Source organism: Cydia strobilella, chromosome 3 (genome assembly GCF_947568885.1).
Source record: "Cydia strobilella chromosome 3, ilCydStro3.1, whole genome shotgun sequence".
NCBI lineage: Eukaryota > Metazoa > Arthropoda > Insecta > Lepidoptera > Tortricidae > Cydia > Cydia strobilella.
This window is the reverse complement of record NC_086043.1, coordinates 1103207-1125589: the sequence shown is the minus strand read 5'-3', so window position 1 is coordinate 1125589 and position 22383 is coordinate 1103207. Positions and strand designations below refer to the sequence as shown.

General features: G+C 39.3%; 2 protein-coding genes across 2 annotated transcripts in view; one reads left to right on the top strand and one right to left on the bottom strand.

The window, feature by feature from the left end:
• Positions 1-302: 302 nt before the first annotated feature.
• LOC134755598 (leucine-rich PPR motif-containing protein, mitochondrial) lies at positions 303-21862 on the bottom strand. The gene is made up of 17 exons (XM_063692079.1): positions 21661-21862; positions 21245-21583; positions 19859-20015; positions 19199-19308; positions 18077-18308; positions 17385-17591; positions 16204-16305; positions 13978-14089; positions 13006-13218; positions 11566-11777; positions 10991-11167; positions 9428-9586; positions 8908-9122; positions 7996-8169; positions 5748-5967; positions 2931-3153; positions 303-940 (listed from the first exon to the last, which is right to left on the bottom strand). The coding sequence occupies exons 1-17, from the start codon at positions 21786-21788 to the stop codon at positions 762-764; spliced, it is 3159 nt and encodes a 1052-aa protein (XP_063548149.1). The 5' UTR covers positions 21789-21862; the 3' UTR covers positions 303-761.
• Positions 21863-22187: 325 nt separating this feature from the next.
• LOC134755702 (ADP-ribosylation factor 6) overlaps positions 22188-22383 on the top strand; it is a 105702-nt gene continuing 105506 nt past the window's right edge. The window contains exon 1 of the mRNA XM_063692250.1: positions 22188-22346. The gene's annotated coding sequence lies outside the window, so the exon portion shown is untranslated. The remainder of the gene's footprint in view (positions 22347-22383) is intronic.

Here is a 22383-nt window from a genome sequence, read left to right as displayed (position 1 = left end):
AGTAAGCTACTTGGCCGCTCCGATGAACTATTCAAGTATAACAATGTTATTTTGTAAGGGTGATTAAATGAGAATATAATATTACATAACTTAATTTTATTTCAACAAGTCATATTTTATATCACAGACTAGACTTATAGACCGCGAGCCAGGCGCAAATTTCGTCAGTCATCGCCCCCCGGGCGAAAACTCGTATAGCGGTTAACGGCTATGTATGATGAACCCTCGTGAACGTCAGCTGCCGCTCCGTTGGTGGGTTGAGGAATGGCAGCCACCGAAACGCGTAACACGGTCTTTCCACCGCGATACAACCGGCTGACGATTTGTTTTATTAACAATAGCATCTAAACTATCATCTGACAAAGTATCAAGCGGGAGGCGATGACTAATTTTTTTTTATAGATTTTATTTGCTGCCATTCCTCAACCCACCAACGGAGCGGCAGCTGACGTTCACGAGGGTTCATCATACATAGCCGTTAACCACTATACGAGTTTTCGCCCGGGAGGCGATTGGTCATAGAAATCTGTTCCTGGCCCGCGGTCCATTACAGTACAAACACTACGTTCACTACTAAAAATAATAAGAACTATACAAATTTTACAATACATACAGCGACACTGCAATTTACAACCTAAATTGTTGCTCATAAGACTTACAATTGCAACACGAATAAAAATTAGCTTAAGCACATTTGTTAATTTTACACTGCCTACAATTCATATTCACGCACTGAATTTTGAACTTTATTTCAATGTCCGTTAAACATTACTGACTGCCTCCTGTCTGTCAAGTAATGTAGAAAGTTGTGGTGAAATTGTTATTTTGTTAGCTTTGAGCAGAGCGTAGAGGTTTCTTATGAACTTCTGTGAGGGTCTCACGTCGGATTCCTGCATTTTCTCCCACAGAGCGAGCGCTGATCGCCAGTCGTCTTGACGTTCTGAAATAAGTTTTTGGCGAAAATTTCATTTTTGGTTCAAGCTTTTATCGCTGACTGTACTTTTCTTTCCAAAGGCAACTAATACTCATCGAGACAATTCTAAAAACCCCAAACACAATTAGGTTGCGTTGTTTTATCACAGAGTTCCTATGACCACCTCCTGTCTCCATCATCAGAATAGATCAGCTCGATGGTACCATAATATTGCATTGCCACCCGACTTACATATGTAACTATACAAATTTTCAACTTCATCGGAAACCGGGAAGTGGGTCAATTTTAACTTGCAATATTTGACCCTTACAAACAGTTACATACATATATGGGACATGCGTTCGCATCGACGGCCGGGCGCAACTGAGGCGCGCGCAGGCGGCGCGCTTGTATTTATTCAACGGTTGGAGCGAGATAGAAGACAGGGCGTGCTACTCTCAACAGCAACATAGTGAGATGCTCCGCGGAAGGGTAATCCTGAATTGCTGTATTTTCCACTACCCACCTCATGTATCCGGCGATCGAGAGCGGGATAGAAGACATGCCGTCGCTATCGTTAGATGCGCGATTTACGTAAAAGGGTAGATTAAATTCTACAGTTCTAGGATACCTACCTTTCTGATTTTAATAAAGTATGGAAATACTATATAAGGCGACAATTTATTATAATAAATATTCATTATAAGACTGACCGCTGTTTACCTCACTTCTCCTGCCTGGACCCCTATACATACATACTTACTTACATACGTACATTGCAAGTTAAAAAAGAGCTTGTAAAAAAAGGGTTATTTAAAGCTACATTTGGGTCAAAAACAAAATGTGTTCACGTCTATCCTGTAGACATACCCAAAAGTTAAGGGCTATAAAAGTTAATTACCTGATTTCACCGTTATCCACATGAAAAGGTACTAGGTAGCTAGGTTTGGATAAGTATGATAAAATCATTACCTACATGCCCACAAGCTGTTAACTATTGTCCACTGGAAAGAAAACTGTACAGTTCTGACGAACACACAAGTTCACAAAAGAACACAGTATTGTGTTTGACCCATGTCTAAAGTCTCAATACAGATCATGTAAACTAGGAATAAACAGTTTTCTTTTCCCGAAAAGATAGTGGAATCTTATTTCTACATGACCTTGTAACATTTGTAACTAATTTCCGACAGGCCCCGCTATATTTTGGGTCATGTCATGGCGCATGAATTTGAGAAGCTTAAGTGCTAAGTCAACAACAACATCAGCTGCCGCTCCGTTGATGGGTAGAAGAACGGTAGCCACTACAGCAATGGTAGGCAAGGTGGCTTTCTTTCTCATTTGCAAACCTAGATCTCGTCGATAAACCTAGGAAGTGACTAGTTTTGAAAATACTTACGATGTACACTAAGTATGAGCTCATGAACTTCATCCAAGTCGATTCTACGAGTATCTTTCGCACACTCAGCGATAGTATGTAAGGCAGCAGTTTTCTTCTCATCTGCGAATCGCTCGCAGCGGCAAAGCGTGGGGATAAAACTTGACTTTCGTCGAGAAACTGAAGTGTTATGTAAACGTCAGCTGCCGCTCCGTTGGTGGGTAGAAGAACGGTAGCCACTACAGCAAGGTGGCAGTTTCTTTCTCATTTGCAAACCTAGATCTCGTCGATAAACCTAGGAAGTGGCTAGTTTTGAAAATACTTACGATGTACACTTAGTATGAGCTCATGAACTTCATCCAAGTCGATTCTACGAGTTTCTTTCGCACACTCAGCGATAGTATGTAAGGCGGCAGTTTTCTTCTCATCTGCGAATCGCTCGCAGCGGCAAAGCGTGGGGAAAAAACTTGACTTTCGTCGAGAAACTGAAGTGTTATGTAAACGTCAGCTGCCACTCCGTTGGTGGGTAGAAGAACGGTAGCCACCACAGCAATGGTAGGCAAGGTGGCTTTCTTTCTCATTTGCAAACCTAGATCTCGTCGATAAATCTAGGAAGTGGCTAGTTTTGAAAATACTTACGATGTACACTAAGTATGAGCTCATGAACTTCATCCAAGTCGATTCTACGTGTATCTTTCGCACACTCAGCGATAGTATGTAAGGCGGCAGTTTTCTTCTCATCTGCGAATCGTTCGCAGCGCCGCAGGAGAGCGTCGGGATGAAACTTCACGTTGGGATCTAGGAACATTTTGCGAAGCGTTTTCTTGTAGTTCACATCGGCTAGCGCTCCGATTAGTGTTAGCTGGAAATGAGAATTATAAGAAAAACGTTAAGGCCATTCCATCGTATTGCCGCTGTCACTGTCACATTTCGCAAAAAAGAACGGGAAAGATCATGCGCGCAAAAGTGTCAATTTTGATCGAATTTTGTCGATTTTTATTTATTTAAAAAACGTTACTCGATATTGTAAGGTAACGTTTTTTAAATAAATAGAAATCGAACCAAAACATAGATAGCAGTTATTTTTAAACACTTTTTTTTTCGCGTTTATACGCCCACCCACCACTATTCACGTTCACAACGAACCTATCTTCGCTACCATCACTTATAGCTTATAGTATCTTGCAGTCTTGAGAGAGACAGAGAGCGAAAGAAAGAGAGAAAATAGTATATGGCTTGAGTTTGAAGCGGATCTTGTATATTTGGGGGTATTCTAGTAAGTATTATGTACCTGTACATCGCTAGCTCCGTGTAGTCCGTGTATCCTCTTGTTCACATTGAGTACGGTTTGAGCGAGTTTATTTGCCCACCCGCCACTATTCGCGTTCACAACGAACCTATCTTCGCTACCATCACTTATAGTTTCTAGTGTCTTGCAGTATTGAGAGAGAGAGCGAAAGAAAGGGAGAGAATAGTATATAGCTTGTGTTTTAATTTGGGGGTATTCTAGTAAGTATTATGTACCTGTACATCACTGGCTCCGTGTATGCTCTTGTTCACATTGAGTACGGTTTGAGCGAGTTTATTCGCCCATCGCTACTATTCGCGTTCACAACGAACCTATCTTCGCTACCATTACTTATAGTTTCTAGTGTCTTGCAGTATTGAGAGAGAGAGAGCGAAAGAAAGAGAGAGAATAGTATATAGATTGTGTTTTAATTTGGGGGTATTCTAGTAAGTATTATGTACCTGTACATCACTGGCTCCGTGTATGCTCTTGTTCATATTGAGTACGGTTTGAGCGAGTTTATTCGCCCATCGCTACTATTCGCGTTCACAACGAACCTATCTTCGCTACCATTACTTATAGTTTCTAGTGTCTTGCAGTATTGAGAGAGAGAGCGAAAGAAAGGGAGAGAATAGTATATAGATTGTGTTTTAATTTGGGGGTATTCTAGTAAGTATTATGTACCTGTACATCGCTACCTCCGTGTATCCTCTTGTTCACATTGAGCACGGTTTGAGCGAGTTTATTCGCCCATCCGCTACTATTCGCGTTCACAACGAACCTATCTTCGCTACCATCACTTATAAGTTTCTAATATCTTGCAGTCTTAAGAGAGACAGAGAGAGAGAGAGAGAGAGAGAGCGAAAGAAAGAGAGTGTGATAGCTTGTGTTAGAAGTGGATCTTGGATATTTGGGGGTATTCTAGTAAGTGTACCTGTACATCACTGGCTCCGTGTATCCTCTTGTTCACATTGAGCACGGTTTGAGCGAGTTTATTCGCCCATCCGCCACTATTCGCGTTCACAACGAACCTATCTTCGCTACCATCACTTTTTTTTTTTTTTGTTTTATGAAATAGGAGGCATACGAGCAGACGGATCACCTGATGGTAAGCGATTACCGCCGCCCATGGACACCCGCAACACCAGAGGGGTTGTTATTGCGTTGCCGGCCTTTAAGATGGGAATACGCTCTTTTCTTGAAGGTTTGAAGGTCATATCGGTCCGGAAATACCGCAAGCGACAGTTCAATCCACAGTTTAGCTGTGCGAGGCAGGAAGTTTCTAGAGAAACGCACAGTTGAGGACTGCCAACCATCTAAGTGGTGAGGATGGTAATGTTATCACTTATAGTTTCTAGTGTCTTGCAGTATTGAGAGAGAGAGCGAGAGAGCGAAAGAAAGGGAGAGAATAGTATATAGCTTGTGTTTTAATTTGGGGGTATTCTAGTAAGTATTATGTACCTGTACATCGCTGGCTCCGTGTATCCTCTTGTTCACATTGAGTACGGTTTGAGCGAGTTTATTCGGCCATCCGCTACTATTCGCGTTCACAACGAACCTATCTTCGCTACCATCACTTATAAGTTTCTAGTATCTTGCAGTCTTAAGAGAGACAGAGAGAGAGAGCGAAAGAAAGAGAGAGTGTGATAGCTTGTGTTAGAAGTGGATCTTGGATATTTGGGGGTATTCTAGTAAGTGTACCTGTACATCACTGGCTCAGTGTATCCTCTTGTTCACATTGAGTACGGTGTGAGCGAGTTTATTCGCCCATCCGCTTCTGTTCGCGTTCACAACGAACCTATCTTCGCTACCATCACTTATAGTTTCTAGTGTCTTGCAGTATTGAGAGAGAGAGCGAGAGAGCGATAGAAAGGGAGAGAATAGTATATAGCTTGTGTTTTAATTTGGGGGTATTCTAGTAAGTATTATGTACCTGTACATCGCTAGCTCCGTGTATCCTCTTGTTAAAATTGAGTACGGCGTGAGCGAGTTTATTCGCCCATCGCTACTATTCGCGTTCACAACGAACCTATCTTCGCTACCATTACTTATAGTTTCTAGTATCTTGCAGTATTGAGAGAGACAGAGAGCGAAAGAAAGAGAGAAAGGGAGAGAATAGTATATAGCTTGTGTTTTAATCTGGGGGTATTCTAGTAAGTATTATGTACCTGTACATCACTGGCTCCGTGTATCCTCTTGTTCACATCGAGTACGGTTTGAGCGAGTTTATTCGCCCATCCGCCACTATTCGCGTTCACAACGAACCTATCTTCGCTACCATCACTAATGGTTTCTAGTATTTTGCAGAGCAATTCGTGTTTGAGAGGGGTCTTGTTGTATTTATGGGCGAGGCGGCTGAATTCGTTGACGGCTTCGCGTAGGTCATTGCTGTGGAGAAAAAAAAAGGGAGTTTTGAATGATTCACGGTTAGTTTCACTAAGTCTAGTGAATTATTTATGAGCTCCCGATATTTCGGCGCAGTTACATCATAGATAACCCGCAATAATAATAATATAATATAATCGGGAGCTCATAAATAATACAAAAGGTAATCACGGTCTATATCCTGGTCAATGTCTAGTGAAAAAAAAATGGGAGTTAGAAAAAGGGAATGATTTAAAATGTTGGCATTTTTACTGGAAAGGGGCCCACTGACTATCAGTCCGCCGGACGATATCGGCCTGCCAGTTAGAACAAAAATTTGACAGTTTCGAACAACTGACGGGCCGATATCGTCCGGCGGACTGATAGTCAGTGGGCCCCTTAAGTTGTAGTAAAATCTTTGCAAAAGTCAGCTAGTAATTGTATATCGTTTTAAAGATTATGTTATATCTGTATATTTGTTAATATTTTGGTCCTCATAGTAAAGTTTCTCTCGCCTCTTCTTTTTTCAATTTTTATCAATATGGTCACCCCTAACATTAGCTGCTCCTACCATCTATATGCTGACTATCTGCAGCTTTATACACAAGCAAACGTTAAGGACATGGATCATGCAGTCTCTATCATGAATAGCAATTTAAGCCATCTTTCTGCATGGTCACGTTCTTTTGGGATCGTAGTTAACCCAACCAAATGTCAAGCGATCGTACTTGGGAGCCCACGCATGCTGGCGTTGATGGATTTACATAGTGTAGCACCTATCAGGTTTGAGGATGTCGTGATACCGCTATCACCTAAAGTGAAAAATCTGGGTCTGATTATAGACAGTGGCCTTACGTGGGAACCCCAGGTGTCTGATGTATGTCGCAGAGTGACGTACACGCTGAGATCGCTTTACAGGTACAAAAACTTTTTGCCAATTAGCACAAAGATCCTTCTCGTTCAAGCTCTTGTACTTCCCACTATCGATTATGCTGATGTGTGCTACTCTAATCTAGTTCAAACTTCACTTAACAAACTGGACAGACTGCTCAACAACTGTATTAGGTTTATATTTTGTCTTCGGAAGTACGACCACGTATCAGCTTATCGTAAGCAGCTTAATTGGCTTCCTATTCGTGAGCGAAGATCTTTAGAGACTGTTAGGTACACTTTACTCTCTTCTATTTGATCCCAATACACCAGAATATCTCAGATCCAAATTTAAATTTGTTACTGCTCGCCCTGGTGGTGTTCTCCGTCCCTCCCGTAGCCTTAAGCTTTCCATTCCCCCTCATCGCACTGGTTTCCTGACCAACTCCTATACTGTTCAGGCGACACGCCTGTGGAACGACCTTCCACTCAATATCAGAAAAGCTCAAAGTAAATTCACGTTCAAGCGTATGCTGCGCAAGCATTTGTCTGAAAGATGTAAGTAATGTTTCACAGTAGGTACATGTATAAGTATGTATGTAGATATGTATGTAAGTGTATCATACAAAGTATATGTTTAAGTTTATGATTTAAATATAATAGGTATACTATAATTAGTATTTAATTTGTAAATAGTAGGTAGTGATATCGTTTAATTATTTTCAAATACAGTACAAAGCCTGCACCAACAAACGTCTCTTTTTGGCCCAGTGGTTGACTGGTAGAGAATGCCTTAAGGCATTAAGTCCACCATTTGTACTTATTTTATGTGCAATAAAGTATAAATAAATAAAAATAAATAAAGTAAACAGGATATCTTAAAACTAAAATTCACCACGAATCTGGATTGCCGGTTCATCGTGCTACACATCTGTAGCACGATGAACCGGCCATCGTATTTTCTCGGAAACGTTCGTATTTTTCATGCTACTTCAGTCAACTTCAGTACCTTTTGTACCGAGGCTGACTAAAAATAGCAACACACGTTCGTACGTTTCCGTGAAAATAAGATAGAAAAGAATTGGGGCACTTTCTATGAAAGGGGAGGTGGCGTAAGCGCCATCGACAATAAGGTCCCTTTTTATAGAAATTACCACAATTTTGCACTAGATCTGTACTTACTTATTAAGATGCCATCTGACGAGGGGTCCTAGCATGGCGTTGCTCGGCTGGCAGTATCGTAGCCTTGTCAGTAAGTCTAGCATGCGTTTAACGTCTTCGAGGGTTCCGTGGGTCGCTGTAGCGTCGAGGAGACGAAAGCAGTTCATTGCTATACCACGACCGCCCATGACACGTCTGAAATCAGATTTTAACATATTTTGCGCTGCAAAACTCCCGTAAGACTCATTTTAAAACGGGTCACTCACGTATTATTAAGTGGAATAGCTCGACATGTTTCGACCCAATTTACGAGGACCCTCTTCACGGAGCAACGACACGTCTTCACTGGTCGAGGCGCCGTGTACTGCGGGCCGGCGCCCGACTCGACAGCGGCACGTGTCGTTGCTCCGTGAGGAGGATCCTCGCGGCGGAGATAATTCAAACATTCCTTATCTCGTTTTCTTGGCCATACTTACCATACTTTACTTATTCTATGGTTATGAACAAGTGTTAGGCTTTTGATTGTCACCGTTAGGCTAGACCTAGTAAAACTTAAAAACGATATTAATATTAACAATGAATTGAATGCCTACCTCTCTTTAGATTGTTCTTCAATCACTACAAAGGCCTTCTCCGCGAAGTCGATGACCTTGAACTCGTCCAAGGTGAAGTTGGGTGACGACTTGTTTAAGTCGGCCAAGGCTAGATCGGCTAGCTCCAGCTCGCCGGATTTTACGTGAAGATTTAAATTAACTGTCTAAAGTAAAGAAAACGAAGCGAGATAATTCAAACATCTCGTTTTGATGGCCATAATTACCATACTTTACCTGTTCCGGGTCAGAAAGTATTAAGTTTCCGGTTGTCACCGTTAGGGTGAATAGACCTAAAACTTTTAAAAACGATATTAATATTAACAATGAATTGACTGCCTACCTCTTTTTAGATTGCTCTTCAATCACTGCAAAGGCCTTCTCCGTCTCTTTCCTGCACACCCACATGGTCGCGAAGTCGATGACCTTGAACTCGTCCAAGGTGAAGTTGGGTGACGACTTGTTTAGGTCGGCCAAGGCTAGCTCGGCTAGCTCCAGCTCGCCGGATTTAACGTGTAGGTCGAATATGCCGGCTTTCATGCCGGCTGAGAGAAATATCTGGAAATTGGGAAATACAAAGCGATGTCAAAATTATGATGTTATTTATTTATTTGTAAAAAGAACGCTTTTTTATTTAGGGTTTACCTAAAGCAAGAGCAGGATGGAAGACTGAGCATACTAACGATTTCTAAATAAAAAAGGGGAACATTATTTTTGATTCCAGATTGTATAAGTCAACCCTTTACCGCATACGAAGCCATATATGGCGGATATGATATTCAACTCTATTGACAGCTATTTAAATTCAAATTTAAACAAATATTTTTATTACATACAGGAGGTTAAAATATGCACATACTGACCCCTTCTTTCTGACATTTATCTATAATCTCCCTCGCGGCTGTCAAATTTCCTTCTTTACAATACTGCTGAAGTAACCGCCTCAGAACCCCGCGTGTGTTCATACCCTTAGCCTCCAACTCGTTTAGGTGCGCTTTAAGGCCTTCTTCGTTCATATGTTTCTGAAATAGGAAATATTTATTAAAATAAGTACGGAAAATGGGATATTTATTATTGCTAGCTATATGCTGAAAAAAATACATAAGCTCAGAGGCCTGTAGGCGTCTCGCCATTAAATCCTATATTGAATCTTTGTTTTGACAAACTGAAACGGCTTCTCGAAACTGGTTGACCGTCTCCTCTTTTACAGATTCAAGTATCGTTTATGACAGGTATTAGCAGGCCTATGGAACTCTCCGCGCGAGCTCGGATTTATACCTACGACTCGCTTCCCGCCGGCGGGACTCAAGCTAGCCAGTTGGTTGCCACACACGCTCACGCACGCATGTCACCGCGCGCTATGCCAAAGAAATGTCTTCGTCACGAACAAATAACACAGCTTGCAGTGTGGATGGATGCAGAAACAACAAAATAAATAAATAAATATAGTTTTTTTCCTCTTTCGACGGATGAAGAAAAGTAAGTAGACATTCTCATTATAAGTACTTACTCTACTTACACCTACTGTTATTATTTTTACAAGCTACGTAGGTACTATTAAATTGTTTTAAAGATGTAGGTAATGTTTTTACGACACATTTATAGCTAGATATCTACCTAAGACACCTAAGTATTTGAAAGAAGCGTCGGCAACCCTAGCGTTGTACCGGCGCGCGCGGTGAGGGGAGCGGCGCGCTGAAGGTCACTATATTGTATTTTTGTGTAGGTATCAAAACGGTAGGTATTTGCGTTTTCCTTGAGAGATAAGTATCTGTTCGTAAGAACTATTATATAATCTGTGGTATTAGTAAGATAAGGTAACTAGCCGAATGTGGCAGCTGGTGTGCAAATAATACCCCCTATTCATCCTCTCATCAGTGACAGCTATGATGGCTTATCTATACTAGTTGACAGTCTTCTTTTATTGTTTATGCTGATATTAGATTCACTTATTGTTTATGATATTAGTAACATTAGATAAGTTAACTTACCGGATGCGGCAGCTGGTGTGCAAACAATACCCCCTCATCATCCTCTCATCAGTGATATCTATGATGGCTTATCTATACTAGTAGACTTCTTTTATAGATTCACGTATTGTTTATGATATTAGTAACATTAGATAAGTTAACTTACCGGATGCGGCAGCTGGTGTGCAAGCAACTCCCCCTCATCATCCTCTCATCAGTGATAGCTATGATGGCTTATCTGTACTAGTAGACTTCTTTTATAGATTCACGTATTGTTTATGATATTAGTAAGATTAGATAAGTTAACTTACCGGATGCGGCAGCTGGTGTGCAAACAATACCCCCTCATCATCCTCTCATCAGTGATAGCTGTGATGGCTTATCTATACTAGTAGACTTCTTTTATATAATCACGTATTGTTTATGATATTAGTAAGATTAGATAAGTTAACTTACCGGATGCGGCAGTTGGTGTGCAAACAACTCCCCCTCATCTATCAACCTCTCATCCGTGATAGCTATGATGGCTTCTCGAAACTGGTTGACCGTATCTTCTTTTACAGATTCCGGTACGTGAGTGAGGCAGAAATCTGCAGCTGAAGTGGATATCCTTAAGGGAGTTTTTCTTAGTTCCTAAAAATAAAAGGACGGTGCTAAAAAGGGAAGACTTAGATTATTCCTAAAAGAAATTAAATTATTGTTTTTTTATAATACTACGTCGGTGGTAAACAAGCATACGGCCCGCCTTTTGGTAAGCAGTCATCGTAGCCTATGGACGCCTGCAACTCCAAAGGCGCATGCGCGTTGCCGACCCTAACACTGCAGAAAATATTCTAAGAAAGTATTTTAATATGTTTTTCTTTAATAGAAACATTACTATATAAATTATAACCCGCAATCAATGTAATATGCGAAGGAAAGAAAAAGTGATCAAAACCTCCAGTGCCCAGGGCCGAAAGGCCACAATCCTCTACACTACACTACTAAATAGAAAAGGGGAAATAGCAGTTATTAAAAATTTCAAAACTAACCTTAACAAACTTGAAAACATCACCAAAATCGTTCTTCTTCTTCATAAAGGTACACAAGAACCTGCCCGTCCAGTCCTTACTCTTGTCCGAGGCCTTCTGAATACCATCTTCGAGGATGTGGAGTGAGGATTTGAGGTCGAGACTAATGAGGTAGCCCTTTATGAGGGGTTTGAGGATGATTTCCATGTCTACTTTGCCTTTGAAGAGTTCACCTGGAAAATTAGTTGTGTTCTTTTAATATAACGGATTATTTGTGGTATTTTCTATAAAAAGGGACCTTATTGTCGATGGCGCTTACGCCACTATAAATGATGCTCCAATACAAATACAATGTCGCGCGACGCTGTGCGGCGTAAGCGCCATCGACAATAAGGTCCCTTTTCATAGAAAATGCCCCATTTTACATTATAAGAAAGTTTCAAAAATTTGGTGTTTACCTCTTGAAACATCTTGAAACTTTTTCAACAGATTCTGATTATTTTAAAACTTAAAAATAACTTCTATTAACTTACGACAAACTAGATTTGTAGTCGCAAAAAATAAGTCCATGAAATTCTGTTACATTTCTCAGTGGGGTTGAAATGAGATTATGTGTAAGGTTTTTTTTTTTTTATTAGCCTACTTTGGTGTCCCACTGCTGGGCAAAGGCCTCTACTCGTTTTCTCCACTCGACCCTGTCATCGGCATTTTCCCACCATTTGGGGTAGAATGCGTCCAAGTCGTCCCGCCATCTCCTTTTTGGTCTGCCTGAACCCCGGCCTGCACCGTCTATGGTGCTCCGTGGGTCCCACTCAGTGACCATTTTGGCCCACCTTTCCGGGTGCATGCGACAGACATGTCCCGCCCAGTCCCACTTAAGCTTAGCGGTCTTGACGCCTACATCTGCAACTCTAGTTCTGGAGCGTAGTTCCGTGTTTCTGATTAGATCAGTTCTACGAACACCTAATATACTACGCTCCATAGCTCGCTGGCAAACCTTGAGTTTCGATTTTAGGGCCTCAGTTAATGACCAAGTTTGTGCACCGTAAGTTAGGATGGGCAGAATGCACATGTCAAGGAGTTTGCGCTTAAGACAAGGGTTAAAATCTTAAAATCACTTATTTATACCCCGTAATAATGAAATTTGGCGACAGTACAGTTGTGACCAAAATCCACAATATCCACATCCTCAGCCACACCATTGGGTCTGCCGGGCTAGCACATAATTGGCGCGACAGTATCTCGCCCGCGAGATAGACTATCCGTCCCTCTTTAATTAATACAGTTAGAAAAAGACTGGTAGTCTATCTCGCGGGCGAGATACTGTCGCGCCCCTCCTGCGCTGGGCCTAATTAGGGTAAAACTTAAAAATAATGTAAAAGTAGTTTTGTAGTGACAAAAAAATTGCGAGTTGGGTTGAAATGAGATTCTGAATAGGGTTGAAATCTCAAAATCACTTACATATCTCACTAGCAGCTCTAACTTGCCCCGTATTCAATAAATGCTCCATCATTGGGGTTAATACTGTTGTGACTGAAACTCCAGCATCTTGGAACTTTTTCATCAGATTCTGTGCGGAGGTGAAACTGACGTAGGGTAGAGTGTAGTTTGAAATTGTTTCGTAATCGGGTTTGACGTCCATTTCGATCATTTTCGTTAGGGTGTTCATTATGCCTGAAATGATTTAACATCAAATTATTATATAGCTTTTATCACGGAAATTAGAAAACTAAATACCTAAACGTAATATATGTTATAACAGTTTACTATAAAAATATTCGAATATTTACAGGTGCTTACAATATTTACAGAGTTCCGTCGATTTCTCATCATCAGATCATCAATTTTCTGAAAAACCCCTACCCATTCAACATTTTGAAGTCAGTTATAAAATTAAATTATATTGCTGCCAAAATTAGAAATACCATAAGCGTGCATGTGCATTATGGTAAATTACAAATAAATAAGTGAGGTAAATTATAGAGATGCAACGGATAGTAATTTGGCCGGATACCGGATGTTCGGACTGACCATCGGCCGAATATTCTGTATCCGGCCGCCGAATATTCCGCGGGCGGAACTTTACCTACATTTCGGTTTTTCAGGTGCGCATTGTGCAGGTTTTGACCTGTTTCGTAGTGAACGTTCGCGCGGACTCATTTATAAGTTCTATATGAATGCGCGTGCAAGTGAGTGATGTTAAAATTGTTTTAAAATAATAAACGAGTACGATTATGACCGTGACTGTTTCCTAAATCCAATTTAAAATTGTTTTCTCCGAAATCAAGCAAAGATACTGGATAGTAGTATCCGGTATCCGGCCGGATATTAAAAAAGATACCGGATACCGGATAAATATCCGGATGGATATTTCAAATATCCAGTGCATCTCTAGTAAACTATAAATAAAGATCTTTGACTTTAAAAACGTACCTTTTTCACCGGTATTTTTGGATGCTCGGAGCAAGATCGGCCAGAAGTAGTGAGGGCGTAACGCCTTACCATGCTGTTTCATACGGTCGAAGAGATCTATGGCCAGTAATGCCTTGGGAATATAATAATTGGTATAAGCACTAGAATAGGTATAATATACGTATAAGTAGGTAATTAGGTACATCATAAAGAATAAAGAATAAGAATAAAGATCATTTATTTTCAGCTAAAGGTTACAGACATTCCAGGGGTCTCCGCACTAGGCAGTGCCTGTATCGCGGGGAACCAATTATAATTTAAATATCAGACTTTGTTACAATTAAAACTACAAACTAAGGCTTAATCTAGACACAATATTGAAACTAAATTTTGTTAAATATGGCTTCTGTCTCGGCATAATTTTGTGAGTGCAGCAGTTTGAAAAGCAGTTTTTTCGCTTCCATTTGTGTGCAATCCCTGAGGTTACATAGTTTATTTATAGCATTGTATGTAGACGCCCTGATGCGTTCCCCAAAACGTTTGCCAAAAGCTGAATTTACTCTTGGAACGGGTAAATTGAAGACGCGTTTTTGTGATAATATATTATACTCCTTTGATACTTTACACGATTTATGTGTTTGTAAGCAAATTTTGTGTATAAACAGTTGACGAACAGATAGAACTTTAGCCTGAGCAAAGAGATCAGCAGTTGGAAAACGAAAAGGTTTTTTGAACATTACTTTCAAGACTGAACGCTGCGCTCTTTCAATTTCTAACATGGTAGTCTTTGCTGCACTGCCCCACACTGCATCATAAGTACTAACATTAATTATGCGCCCTACCCGGGTGTCATGTACTAACTACATTCTATATACTAACATCTTCTGTAATGAACATGACTGACATGAATGTGAAATAAATGAAAATGAAAAAAATAGAATTTTCAATATATTATTATGGCTGAATTATGTGAGGTACTAAAATGACTGTTTGTTTGGGCAGGTCTTGGTAATCTGTCATTTAATTTTCAGTAGGTATCTGTGATATAAAAAAACCGTCCATTTGCGAGTCGGACTCGCGCACGAAGGGTTCCGCACCATTACACAAAAACGGCAGGAAAATCACGTTTGTTGTATGGGAGCCCCACTTAAATATTTATTTTATTCTGTTTTTAGTATTTGTTGTTATAGCGGCAACAGAAATACATCAGCTGTGAAAATTTCAACTGGAGCTATCACGGTTCATGAGATACAGCCTGGTGACAGACAGACGGACAGATAGACAGACGGACAGTGGAGTCTTAGTAATAGGATCCCGGTTTTACCCTTTGGGTACGGAAGCCTAAAAAGTGTAGGTTACCTATGTGACTTTGCAGTTTTCGTAAACACTTCATAAAAAGGCATTCAGGGGATAAATGCTTTATCTACATCCCTACATTCCCTACTCTTGTCCGAAGATTTGTAGGATAATGTACGCGGTAGATTTGTAGTAAAATATTTTTTTTTCTGAGATTATAAGCAACTACAAAACGTATATGAATAAACTGGTTTCCTAACTACACTTCAACGATGTAAAAATCAGCTAAAAGTGGAAGTGATTCACGGTGAAGTTATTAATATGATAAGGCTCACAATTGTAAAATTAATTGACATATTTGTACCTACACTACCCAAAACTTTAAAATAATGTAATTTATCTCATGTAATTAAATGTAATTTAATTAAATTTTTGACGTGTAATATGTAACAATATTATTAATAAATGAGTATGAGTGAAAAAGTGAAGTGAAAATTCATCAGCATACCCCGGAATTTTGTTGGGAATGTTTTCTCACTACACTAGCCATAAAATGTGGTATTTTCTATAAAAAGGGACCTTATTGTCGATGGCGCTTACGCCATTATAAACGATGCTCCGATATAAATACAATGCCGCGCGACGCTGTGCGGCGTAAGCGCCATCGACAATAAGGTCCCTTTTCATAGAAAATGCCTCAAATAGGTAGAAACTGTAAAAAAAAGAAACTATTTGAACATTTCTAAGCCCGTTTAGAGCTTACTACCTATTTTTTATTTATAGTTTGGTAACTATTCTACAATAAACAAAGACTTGAAATTGAAATCATACCCGCACCAAAAATCCGCGGTATGCTCATCAGGCAAACGAGGTAGCTTATTATAAGTACAATCAGCCAACCTTCAACCGTAAATTGTCAAAAACCGTCTGAGATAAGTGAACGATATTTACCTTGCCCTGTTGGAGGGCGCATTCAGCCGCGTTTTGTATCGCTATAGGATTTCGACCGGATGACATCAGCTGTTCCGTCACTATACTTAGCACTCCTGACGGCTGAAATATGATTAAAGTTGGTCAGCGTCGTAGACATATCAATACATAGATGTGCCCAGTTAAATTAAGGGTTTCACCTCGGAACGAGAGATAATAAGCTGGAAATTCGTATACACCTTCGTTATGACGTATTAAAGGTTCTCTTAAAACTCGACGCATATATCGTGTAATGACGCGTTATTCAAGGTCAAAAGTTATAAAATTCGGTTTTTCGCGGATATCAAAATTTCTATAGCTCCCATGTTATTTACATGTAGGTAAGAATTGTAGACCATAAAATTTGCGACAAGTTAGATATCAAATATTTTTTCATGCGATTAGCCGTTACCAAAAAGTCATCGTTCAATTTTTTGCTCTGAAGAGCTCACAAGATGGCGCTGGTAAATAAGTTCTAATACATATTTGAGGGGGTTCTCAGAAAAAATGGTACCATTTACTTTTTTACGAAAAACCATCAACTTGGGCTATTAGAATCACGAGTACTATTGAATGAGACAAAGAAAAAAAGTGTCCCCAGTTTTCCATACAAATTTTGGGTGTTTTATAACGGTCGATACAAAATGTATGTGAAAATGCGTTACAAAACTGTCATTTTTTGGGGACATATTTTTATTTCTTTTTAAATCGATAGTCTCAGTAGAAATAACGCAAATGTTGATGGATTTTCGAAAAAAAGTAAATGTTATACTTTTAAGTGAAAATGACCTTGAACAGAACAAAGTGAGAGTGAGTGTTGTTAAAAACGTCATATCATATAGACACACTTTCTACAGACACAATATTTCTCATTGCAAATGTCATGCATAGTTAGCTTGGTTAGACTCTAAGACCCAGGCCAATTTTTGCGCTTGGAACTTTTTATTTTATTTCTATAAGTTTAAAACTCGAAATGAATTTGTACTTGTACATATACGCGCGGACTTACGAGGTCAAAGAGCTCACTAGGTGGCGCTGATAAATAAGTTTCAATCACAGATTACCTTATTTTCTAGAAGAAAATTAGGTGGTCTGTGGTTTTAATCTACGTACTCCTCTCGAGGAGCTCACTAGATGGCGCTGAAAAATATATTTCCACTTACAATTCCAGCTTTCACACAATCCCTAACCAAGCTTCGTCCGTGCAATCCTTGGTCGTCCTTCGGCCCAAATGATGGCAGCGGAAGACATTTGTAAATCTCCAAGGCCACTAAAGGATGATTCTGGTAGACTAATAATGTGCAGACGCTTTGCATGTATGGAGATATTGATGGGGTTTTTAAAGTTGTGTCTGGTAGGTAGCGGAGAATCTGGAAATATAACATCCATAACATAGGAACAAATATCCATGGACAAAAAACATTCGGATTACTATTGGCTATGAGGGCCGTAAAAACGGTAACAAGTCCAGATTTTTTTCAACCTCAGCCTATTTAAAACGGATTTTATAAGAAAAGGGTAAAATGGAAACAAATAGTTTTATTTACCTTTTATTATTTCGTATAAGAATTTTAAACTTTAATTAAGCTTTTGGCGACAGGTTTCGGATTCGTCGGGAATCCTTCCTCAGGTACGAGTGTACTCCGTGCACTGCCCGCGCCGCCCGCCCCGTCGCTCGTTGCGCGCGCGCTGATAGGGCGGGGGCGGGGGCGTGGGGCAGTCGTCAACAACAAACAACGAATCCAAAAGATGTCGCCAAAAGCGATTAAAAACAATAGTGAGTGAAACCGTACTGATCTAAATATTTTTTGTCATTCCTGTAAAACTTAATTTTACAAAGTATTAAAATGTATACCTTAGGCACCAATTTATACATCTTCCCAGCAGCCAAACTCTTCACAATCTCCATAACGTGACTCTCCTCAAACTGATGTCCATTCTGACGTGCCACCTCCATCTCTTTCAGCAAAAGGTCTCCTTTCTTGTTGAACGCTAACGCTCGAGCTATATATGTGTGGGTGTCTATGGTGTGCTCGAATTTGAGTGATTTCATCATTGTTAGGATTTCTTTGACGTTTTCGTAGTTTCTGAGGAGAAATTAATGTTATGAATAAAAAACCTGATTTTGTTGATATAGCGAAATAAGCTGAATGTCCAATAAGCTTTTAAAGTTATAGTGTGATAGACTACAAATACAACTGTCCCATTGTATTTATTAACCTTTAGATTCTAAAGGTTAATAAATACAATAAAATATGAATAAATACTTTAGATTCTAAAGGTTAATAAATACAATGGGACAGTTGTATTTATAGTCTGTCACACTATAACTTTTTTATTTATTTATTTTTATACCACGTCGGTGGCAATCAAGCATACAGACCAAGTTTAAAAGCTTATTGGACATTCAGCTTATTTCGCGATATAACTATATATGTTATATTAAAAAATGTCACTCACGCGCCAAGATCATTGGCGTTACATTGACAGCATAAGTAATAACAGTAATCTTATATGTAATTTTTTTTTTAATTTTTTATTAACAGTAATCATTTGACCACTCTCCTTTCCAACCCTTGTTGACAGTCTGAACGCCATGGATATTATACATAACACGACATTGTAAATATTATTTTTTAATACAGTTGCTCAAAAAGTGGTACTTTTTGTGGCTGCGTTTGTATTAAAAAACGTCGTTTACAACACGTGTGAAATGTCTTTTTACCACTAGTACCGAGGTATCTTGCCACGAGCTGAAAGCGAGTGGCAAGATACCTCGGTACTAGTGGTAAAAAGACATTCTTTTCACACTAGTTGTAAAATGTACTAATAAAGCATGATTGATAATCAACTGAAACTGTAGGCGTCTTTTAGATGTCTTTGGCGGTCAGGTCAAGCAGTGCAGTTTACATTTAATTTGGTAGGAATAATAAATATTAATAATTCTAAAATAATATAAATATAATAATAAACTTACTCAGCTTTACCCTCACACAATATAAGTGAGTTGAAAACACTCTCAGTGGCCGGCAAACCTTGGTTCTTCATGTTGGCTAACACTTCAGTAGCCTGGTTTATGTCTCCTGCCTGAAATGATTAAGATTAAGAGATGCAATGGATAGTTGTTTGGCCGGATACCGGATATTCAGCCTGATCATCGGCCGAATATTCGGCCGGCGTTACTGATGCTTGATGCTGACTTATGACACTTTTGACCTGTTTCGTAGCGAACGTTCGCGCGGACTCATTTCTAGGTTCGAAATGAGTGCGCATGCAAGTGAATGGAATATTTAAATTGTTTTAAAATAATTAACGAGTACGATTATGACCGTGACTGTTCCTTAAATCCAATTTGTTTACTCCGAAATCTAACAGTTACTATCCGGTATCCGGCCTGTTAATATTTCACTATCCGGTAGCCGGCCGTTTATGCCGGGTACCGGATAGTTACCGAATATCCGGTGCATCTCTAATTAAGATCTATGTCATATAAGAATACAAGACTCAATTTAACTCTCATTGACATTCTCCACATAGACAGACAGACAGCTAGAGAGAGACAAACAGCAAAGTCTTAGTAATAGGGTCCCATTTTTACCCTTTGGGTACGGAACCCTAAAAACGATGAGTACTTTACCTCTCCAAGTGCTCTCAGTATTAATTCATAAGTGGTATTATTTGGTATCACAGGAGCCATGGAATCAATAAATGCACTTGCTTTGACACTCTTTTTGTTGTCTATATATACACGGAGCAGCTCATTATAGTGCTCGACAGTGAACTTTGTGTGAGGCCTGTAAATACAAATAGGGATAAATCATTTGGTAAATTATGAAAGTAGAAATGCCACTTAATAAATAACTGACTACACCAAAAACTGGATGCAGTGAATAAGCATGACCTATGTTACATTTTGTTGCATAAAAGGTGCATCAATCTATACTTTAAAACAATGTAGAGCGTCCTCAAAGTAGACCCCAGATGCGTTGGGACGACGACATTAAGAAGACTGTGGGGAAACAGTGGCTCCAAGTCGCACAGAACCGCGACGAATGGCGCAAAATGAAGGAGGCCTACACCCAAAGGGTAGAAAAAGGCTAAAAAGAGAAAGAGAGAGAGAAAGAGAGAGTAGTGTAGGTAATACTGCAGTATTACATTATTACTATAGATCTCACTTACGGGGGTGACATCGTTACTGAGTAACGAAACCCCATCCTTAAAAAATATATATTATAGATAATAAAAAAAAACTTTTTCTGGGCGGTTCTTAACTAAAACCCGCCATTTTCATTTTAACTTTGTCATTTATGCCCATTATTTTAATGATAATCACAGACATACCATTTTTTGTCATTTTAGAAGACCAGGGGAGACTGTACTTTTTCTATGTAATACAGAGAGAAGGGTCTCCTGATCTCTTCAAAAACAAAAATAAATCGAAATTTTGACCAGCCGTGTTACAAATTCGAACAAATTAAAGTGTAATGATTTATTTTTTATTTTATTATTCGTTACCCTACTTGGGTGTCCCACTGCTGGGCAAACGCTTCCCCTCGTTTTTTCCACTTGATTCATTTAAACTATTTTAAACAAGAATTCATACCTCCACTGAATGAAAACTGGCCAAGTGCGAGTAAGACTCGCACACGAAGGGTTCCATCCCATAAGCCAAAAAATGTCAAAAAAATCATGTTTGTTGTATGGGAGCCCCACTTACATTCTGTTTTTAGTATTTGTTGTTATAGCGGCAACAGAAATACATCATCTGTGAAAATTTCAACTTTCTAGCTATACACTTCATGAGATACAGCCTGGTTACAGACAGACGGACAGACAGACAGTCTTAGTAATAGGGTCCGGACCACATTTTTACACTTTGGGTACAGAACCCTAGAAACAAATAAATTAAATATATACATAGTCATGATTTTTGCACCCATACACATTTTATGGTGCCATTCTTTTAGTTTCATAAAAAAACAAAACCAAACTACAAAAAAGTCAGAATAGAAAGTGTTTTTACTTGATTGCAGCCCACACCTCCTCAGCTAGTGCTATCCTCGTCGCAGCCGACTCATCAGGAAGCAACTCCGTACAACACTGCAGTAGTAACAGCCCCTGCCTTTTGCTTGAGAAATTCAACTCTTTCACTTTCCCGATCACTCTAGCTAAATCATTTTTATACACTCTGTTCTTCTGGTGAATATCCGACGACAGCCCAGCTATCATTTTCTCCAGTAACTCATCTGAAGATCTCAATATTTGTGATGTTACAGAATTTACTTTTTCTCCAGTCCCCGATGCAGCCCATAGATCTTTAGTAGTATTGGCAACGTCGGTTAATACTGTAGTATCATTAGACCTGTAAATAATTTCAAGAATCAGCAATCAGGCTCGTTTAATATCAATAAAGTACAGGAAATATAATCAAAACATAACCTTGCTTTGCTAAAGTTGCATTGGCACGAGCATTGCGAGGGCAAACGTTTTTCGTGAAGCAAATACTTTCTAAATAAAAGTGCTCTTGATGAGGCACTGGTAATTTTTAAACAATTTCTGGTCAACATTTTACGTTTTAAATTTTTTCAATCCCTAAAATCGAAATCAAAATTAAACATCAGATCTGATCTGACATCTGTCAAACTGAAACAGATCAAACCGGCATAAACAAACTAAACGAAGTGTCAATCGGGTGCCGCTCCAAAACGACTGTGACTTATCGCATCAATATCCACTTTACATAAAACAAAAATGCGAATATTCAAATTTTCTATGAGACGATATCCCTTCGCGCCTATATTTTTTAAATTTGCCGCCTTTTTTTACTGACAAGATTTGCTTAACACTTATAAAACATAAAAATGGGTAGTCTTTCTTACAATGGCAACAATTCTATACGTTTATGGTTTTTATTCCCTCAGGTTGTCACTACTGCATGATGCAACTTCAAGTCGTTGCGCGTAACGCATTTCCAAACACGTGGCGCTAGTGTTCTATCCATTCTAAACAAGATTGTCAAATTGTCAATCGTGCGGATTCGTGCGTAAATGTGGAGTGTTTTGTGTTGTGAGTGAATGGTGCTTGTGGGGTCTTGGAAAATTATTGCCTATTGCTGCTGTTATGTGGTAAGTTTTCTAGTTTGTACTATTTATTTGCATTATT

Coding starts and splice junctions, on each gene's coding strand:
- LOC134755598 (XM_063692079.1), bottom strand. CDS start 21,788: ATGTTGACCAGAAATTGTTTAAAAATTACCAGTGCCTCATCAAGAGCA. Junction 14,090..16,203: donor GCGCCCTCCAACAGGGCAAG/GTAAATATCGTT, acceptor TATATTCCCAAG/GCATTACTGGCCATAGATCT. Junction 8,170..8,907: donor GAAGAGCAATCTAAAAAGAG/GTAGGCAGTCAA, acceptor ATCTGATTTCAG/ACGTGTCATGGGCGGTCGTG.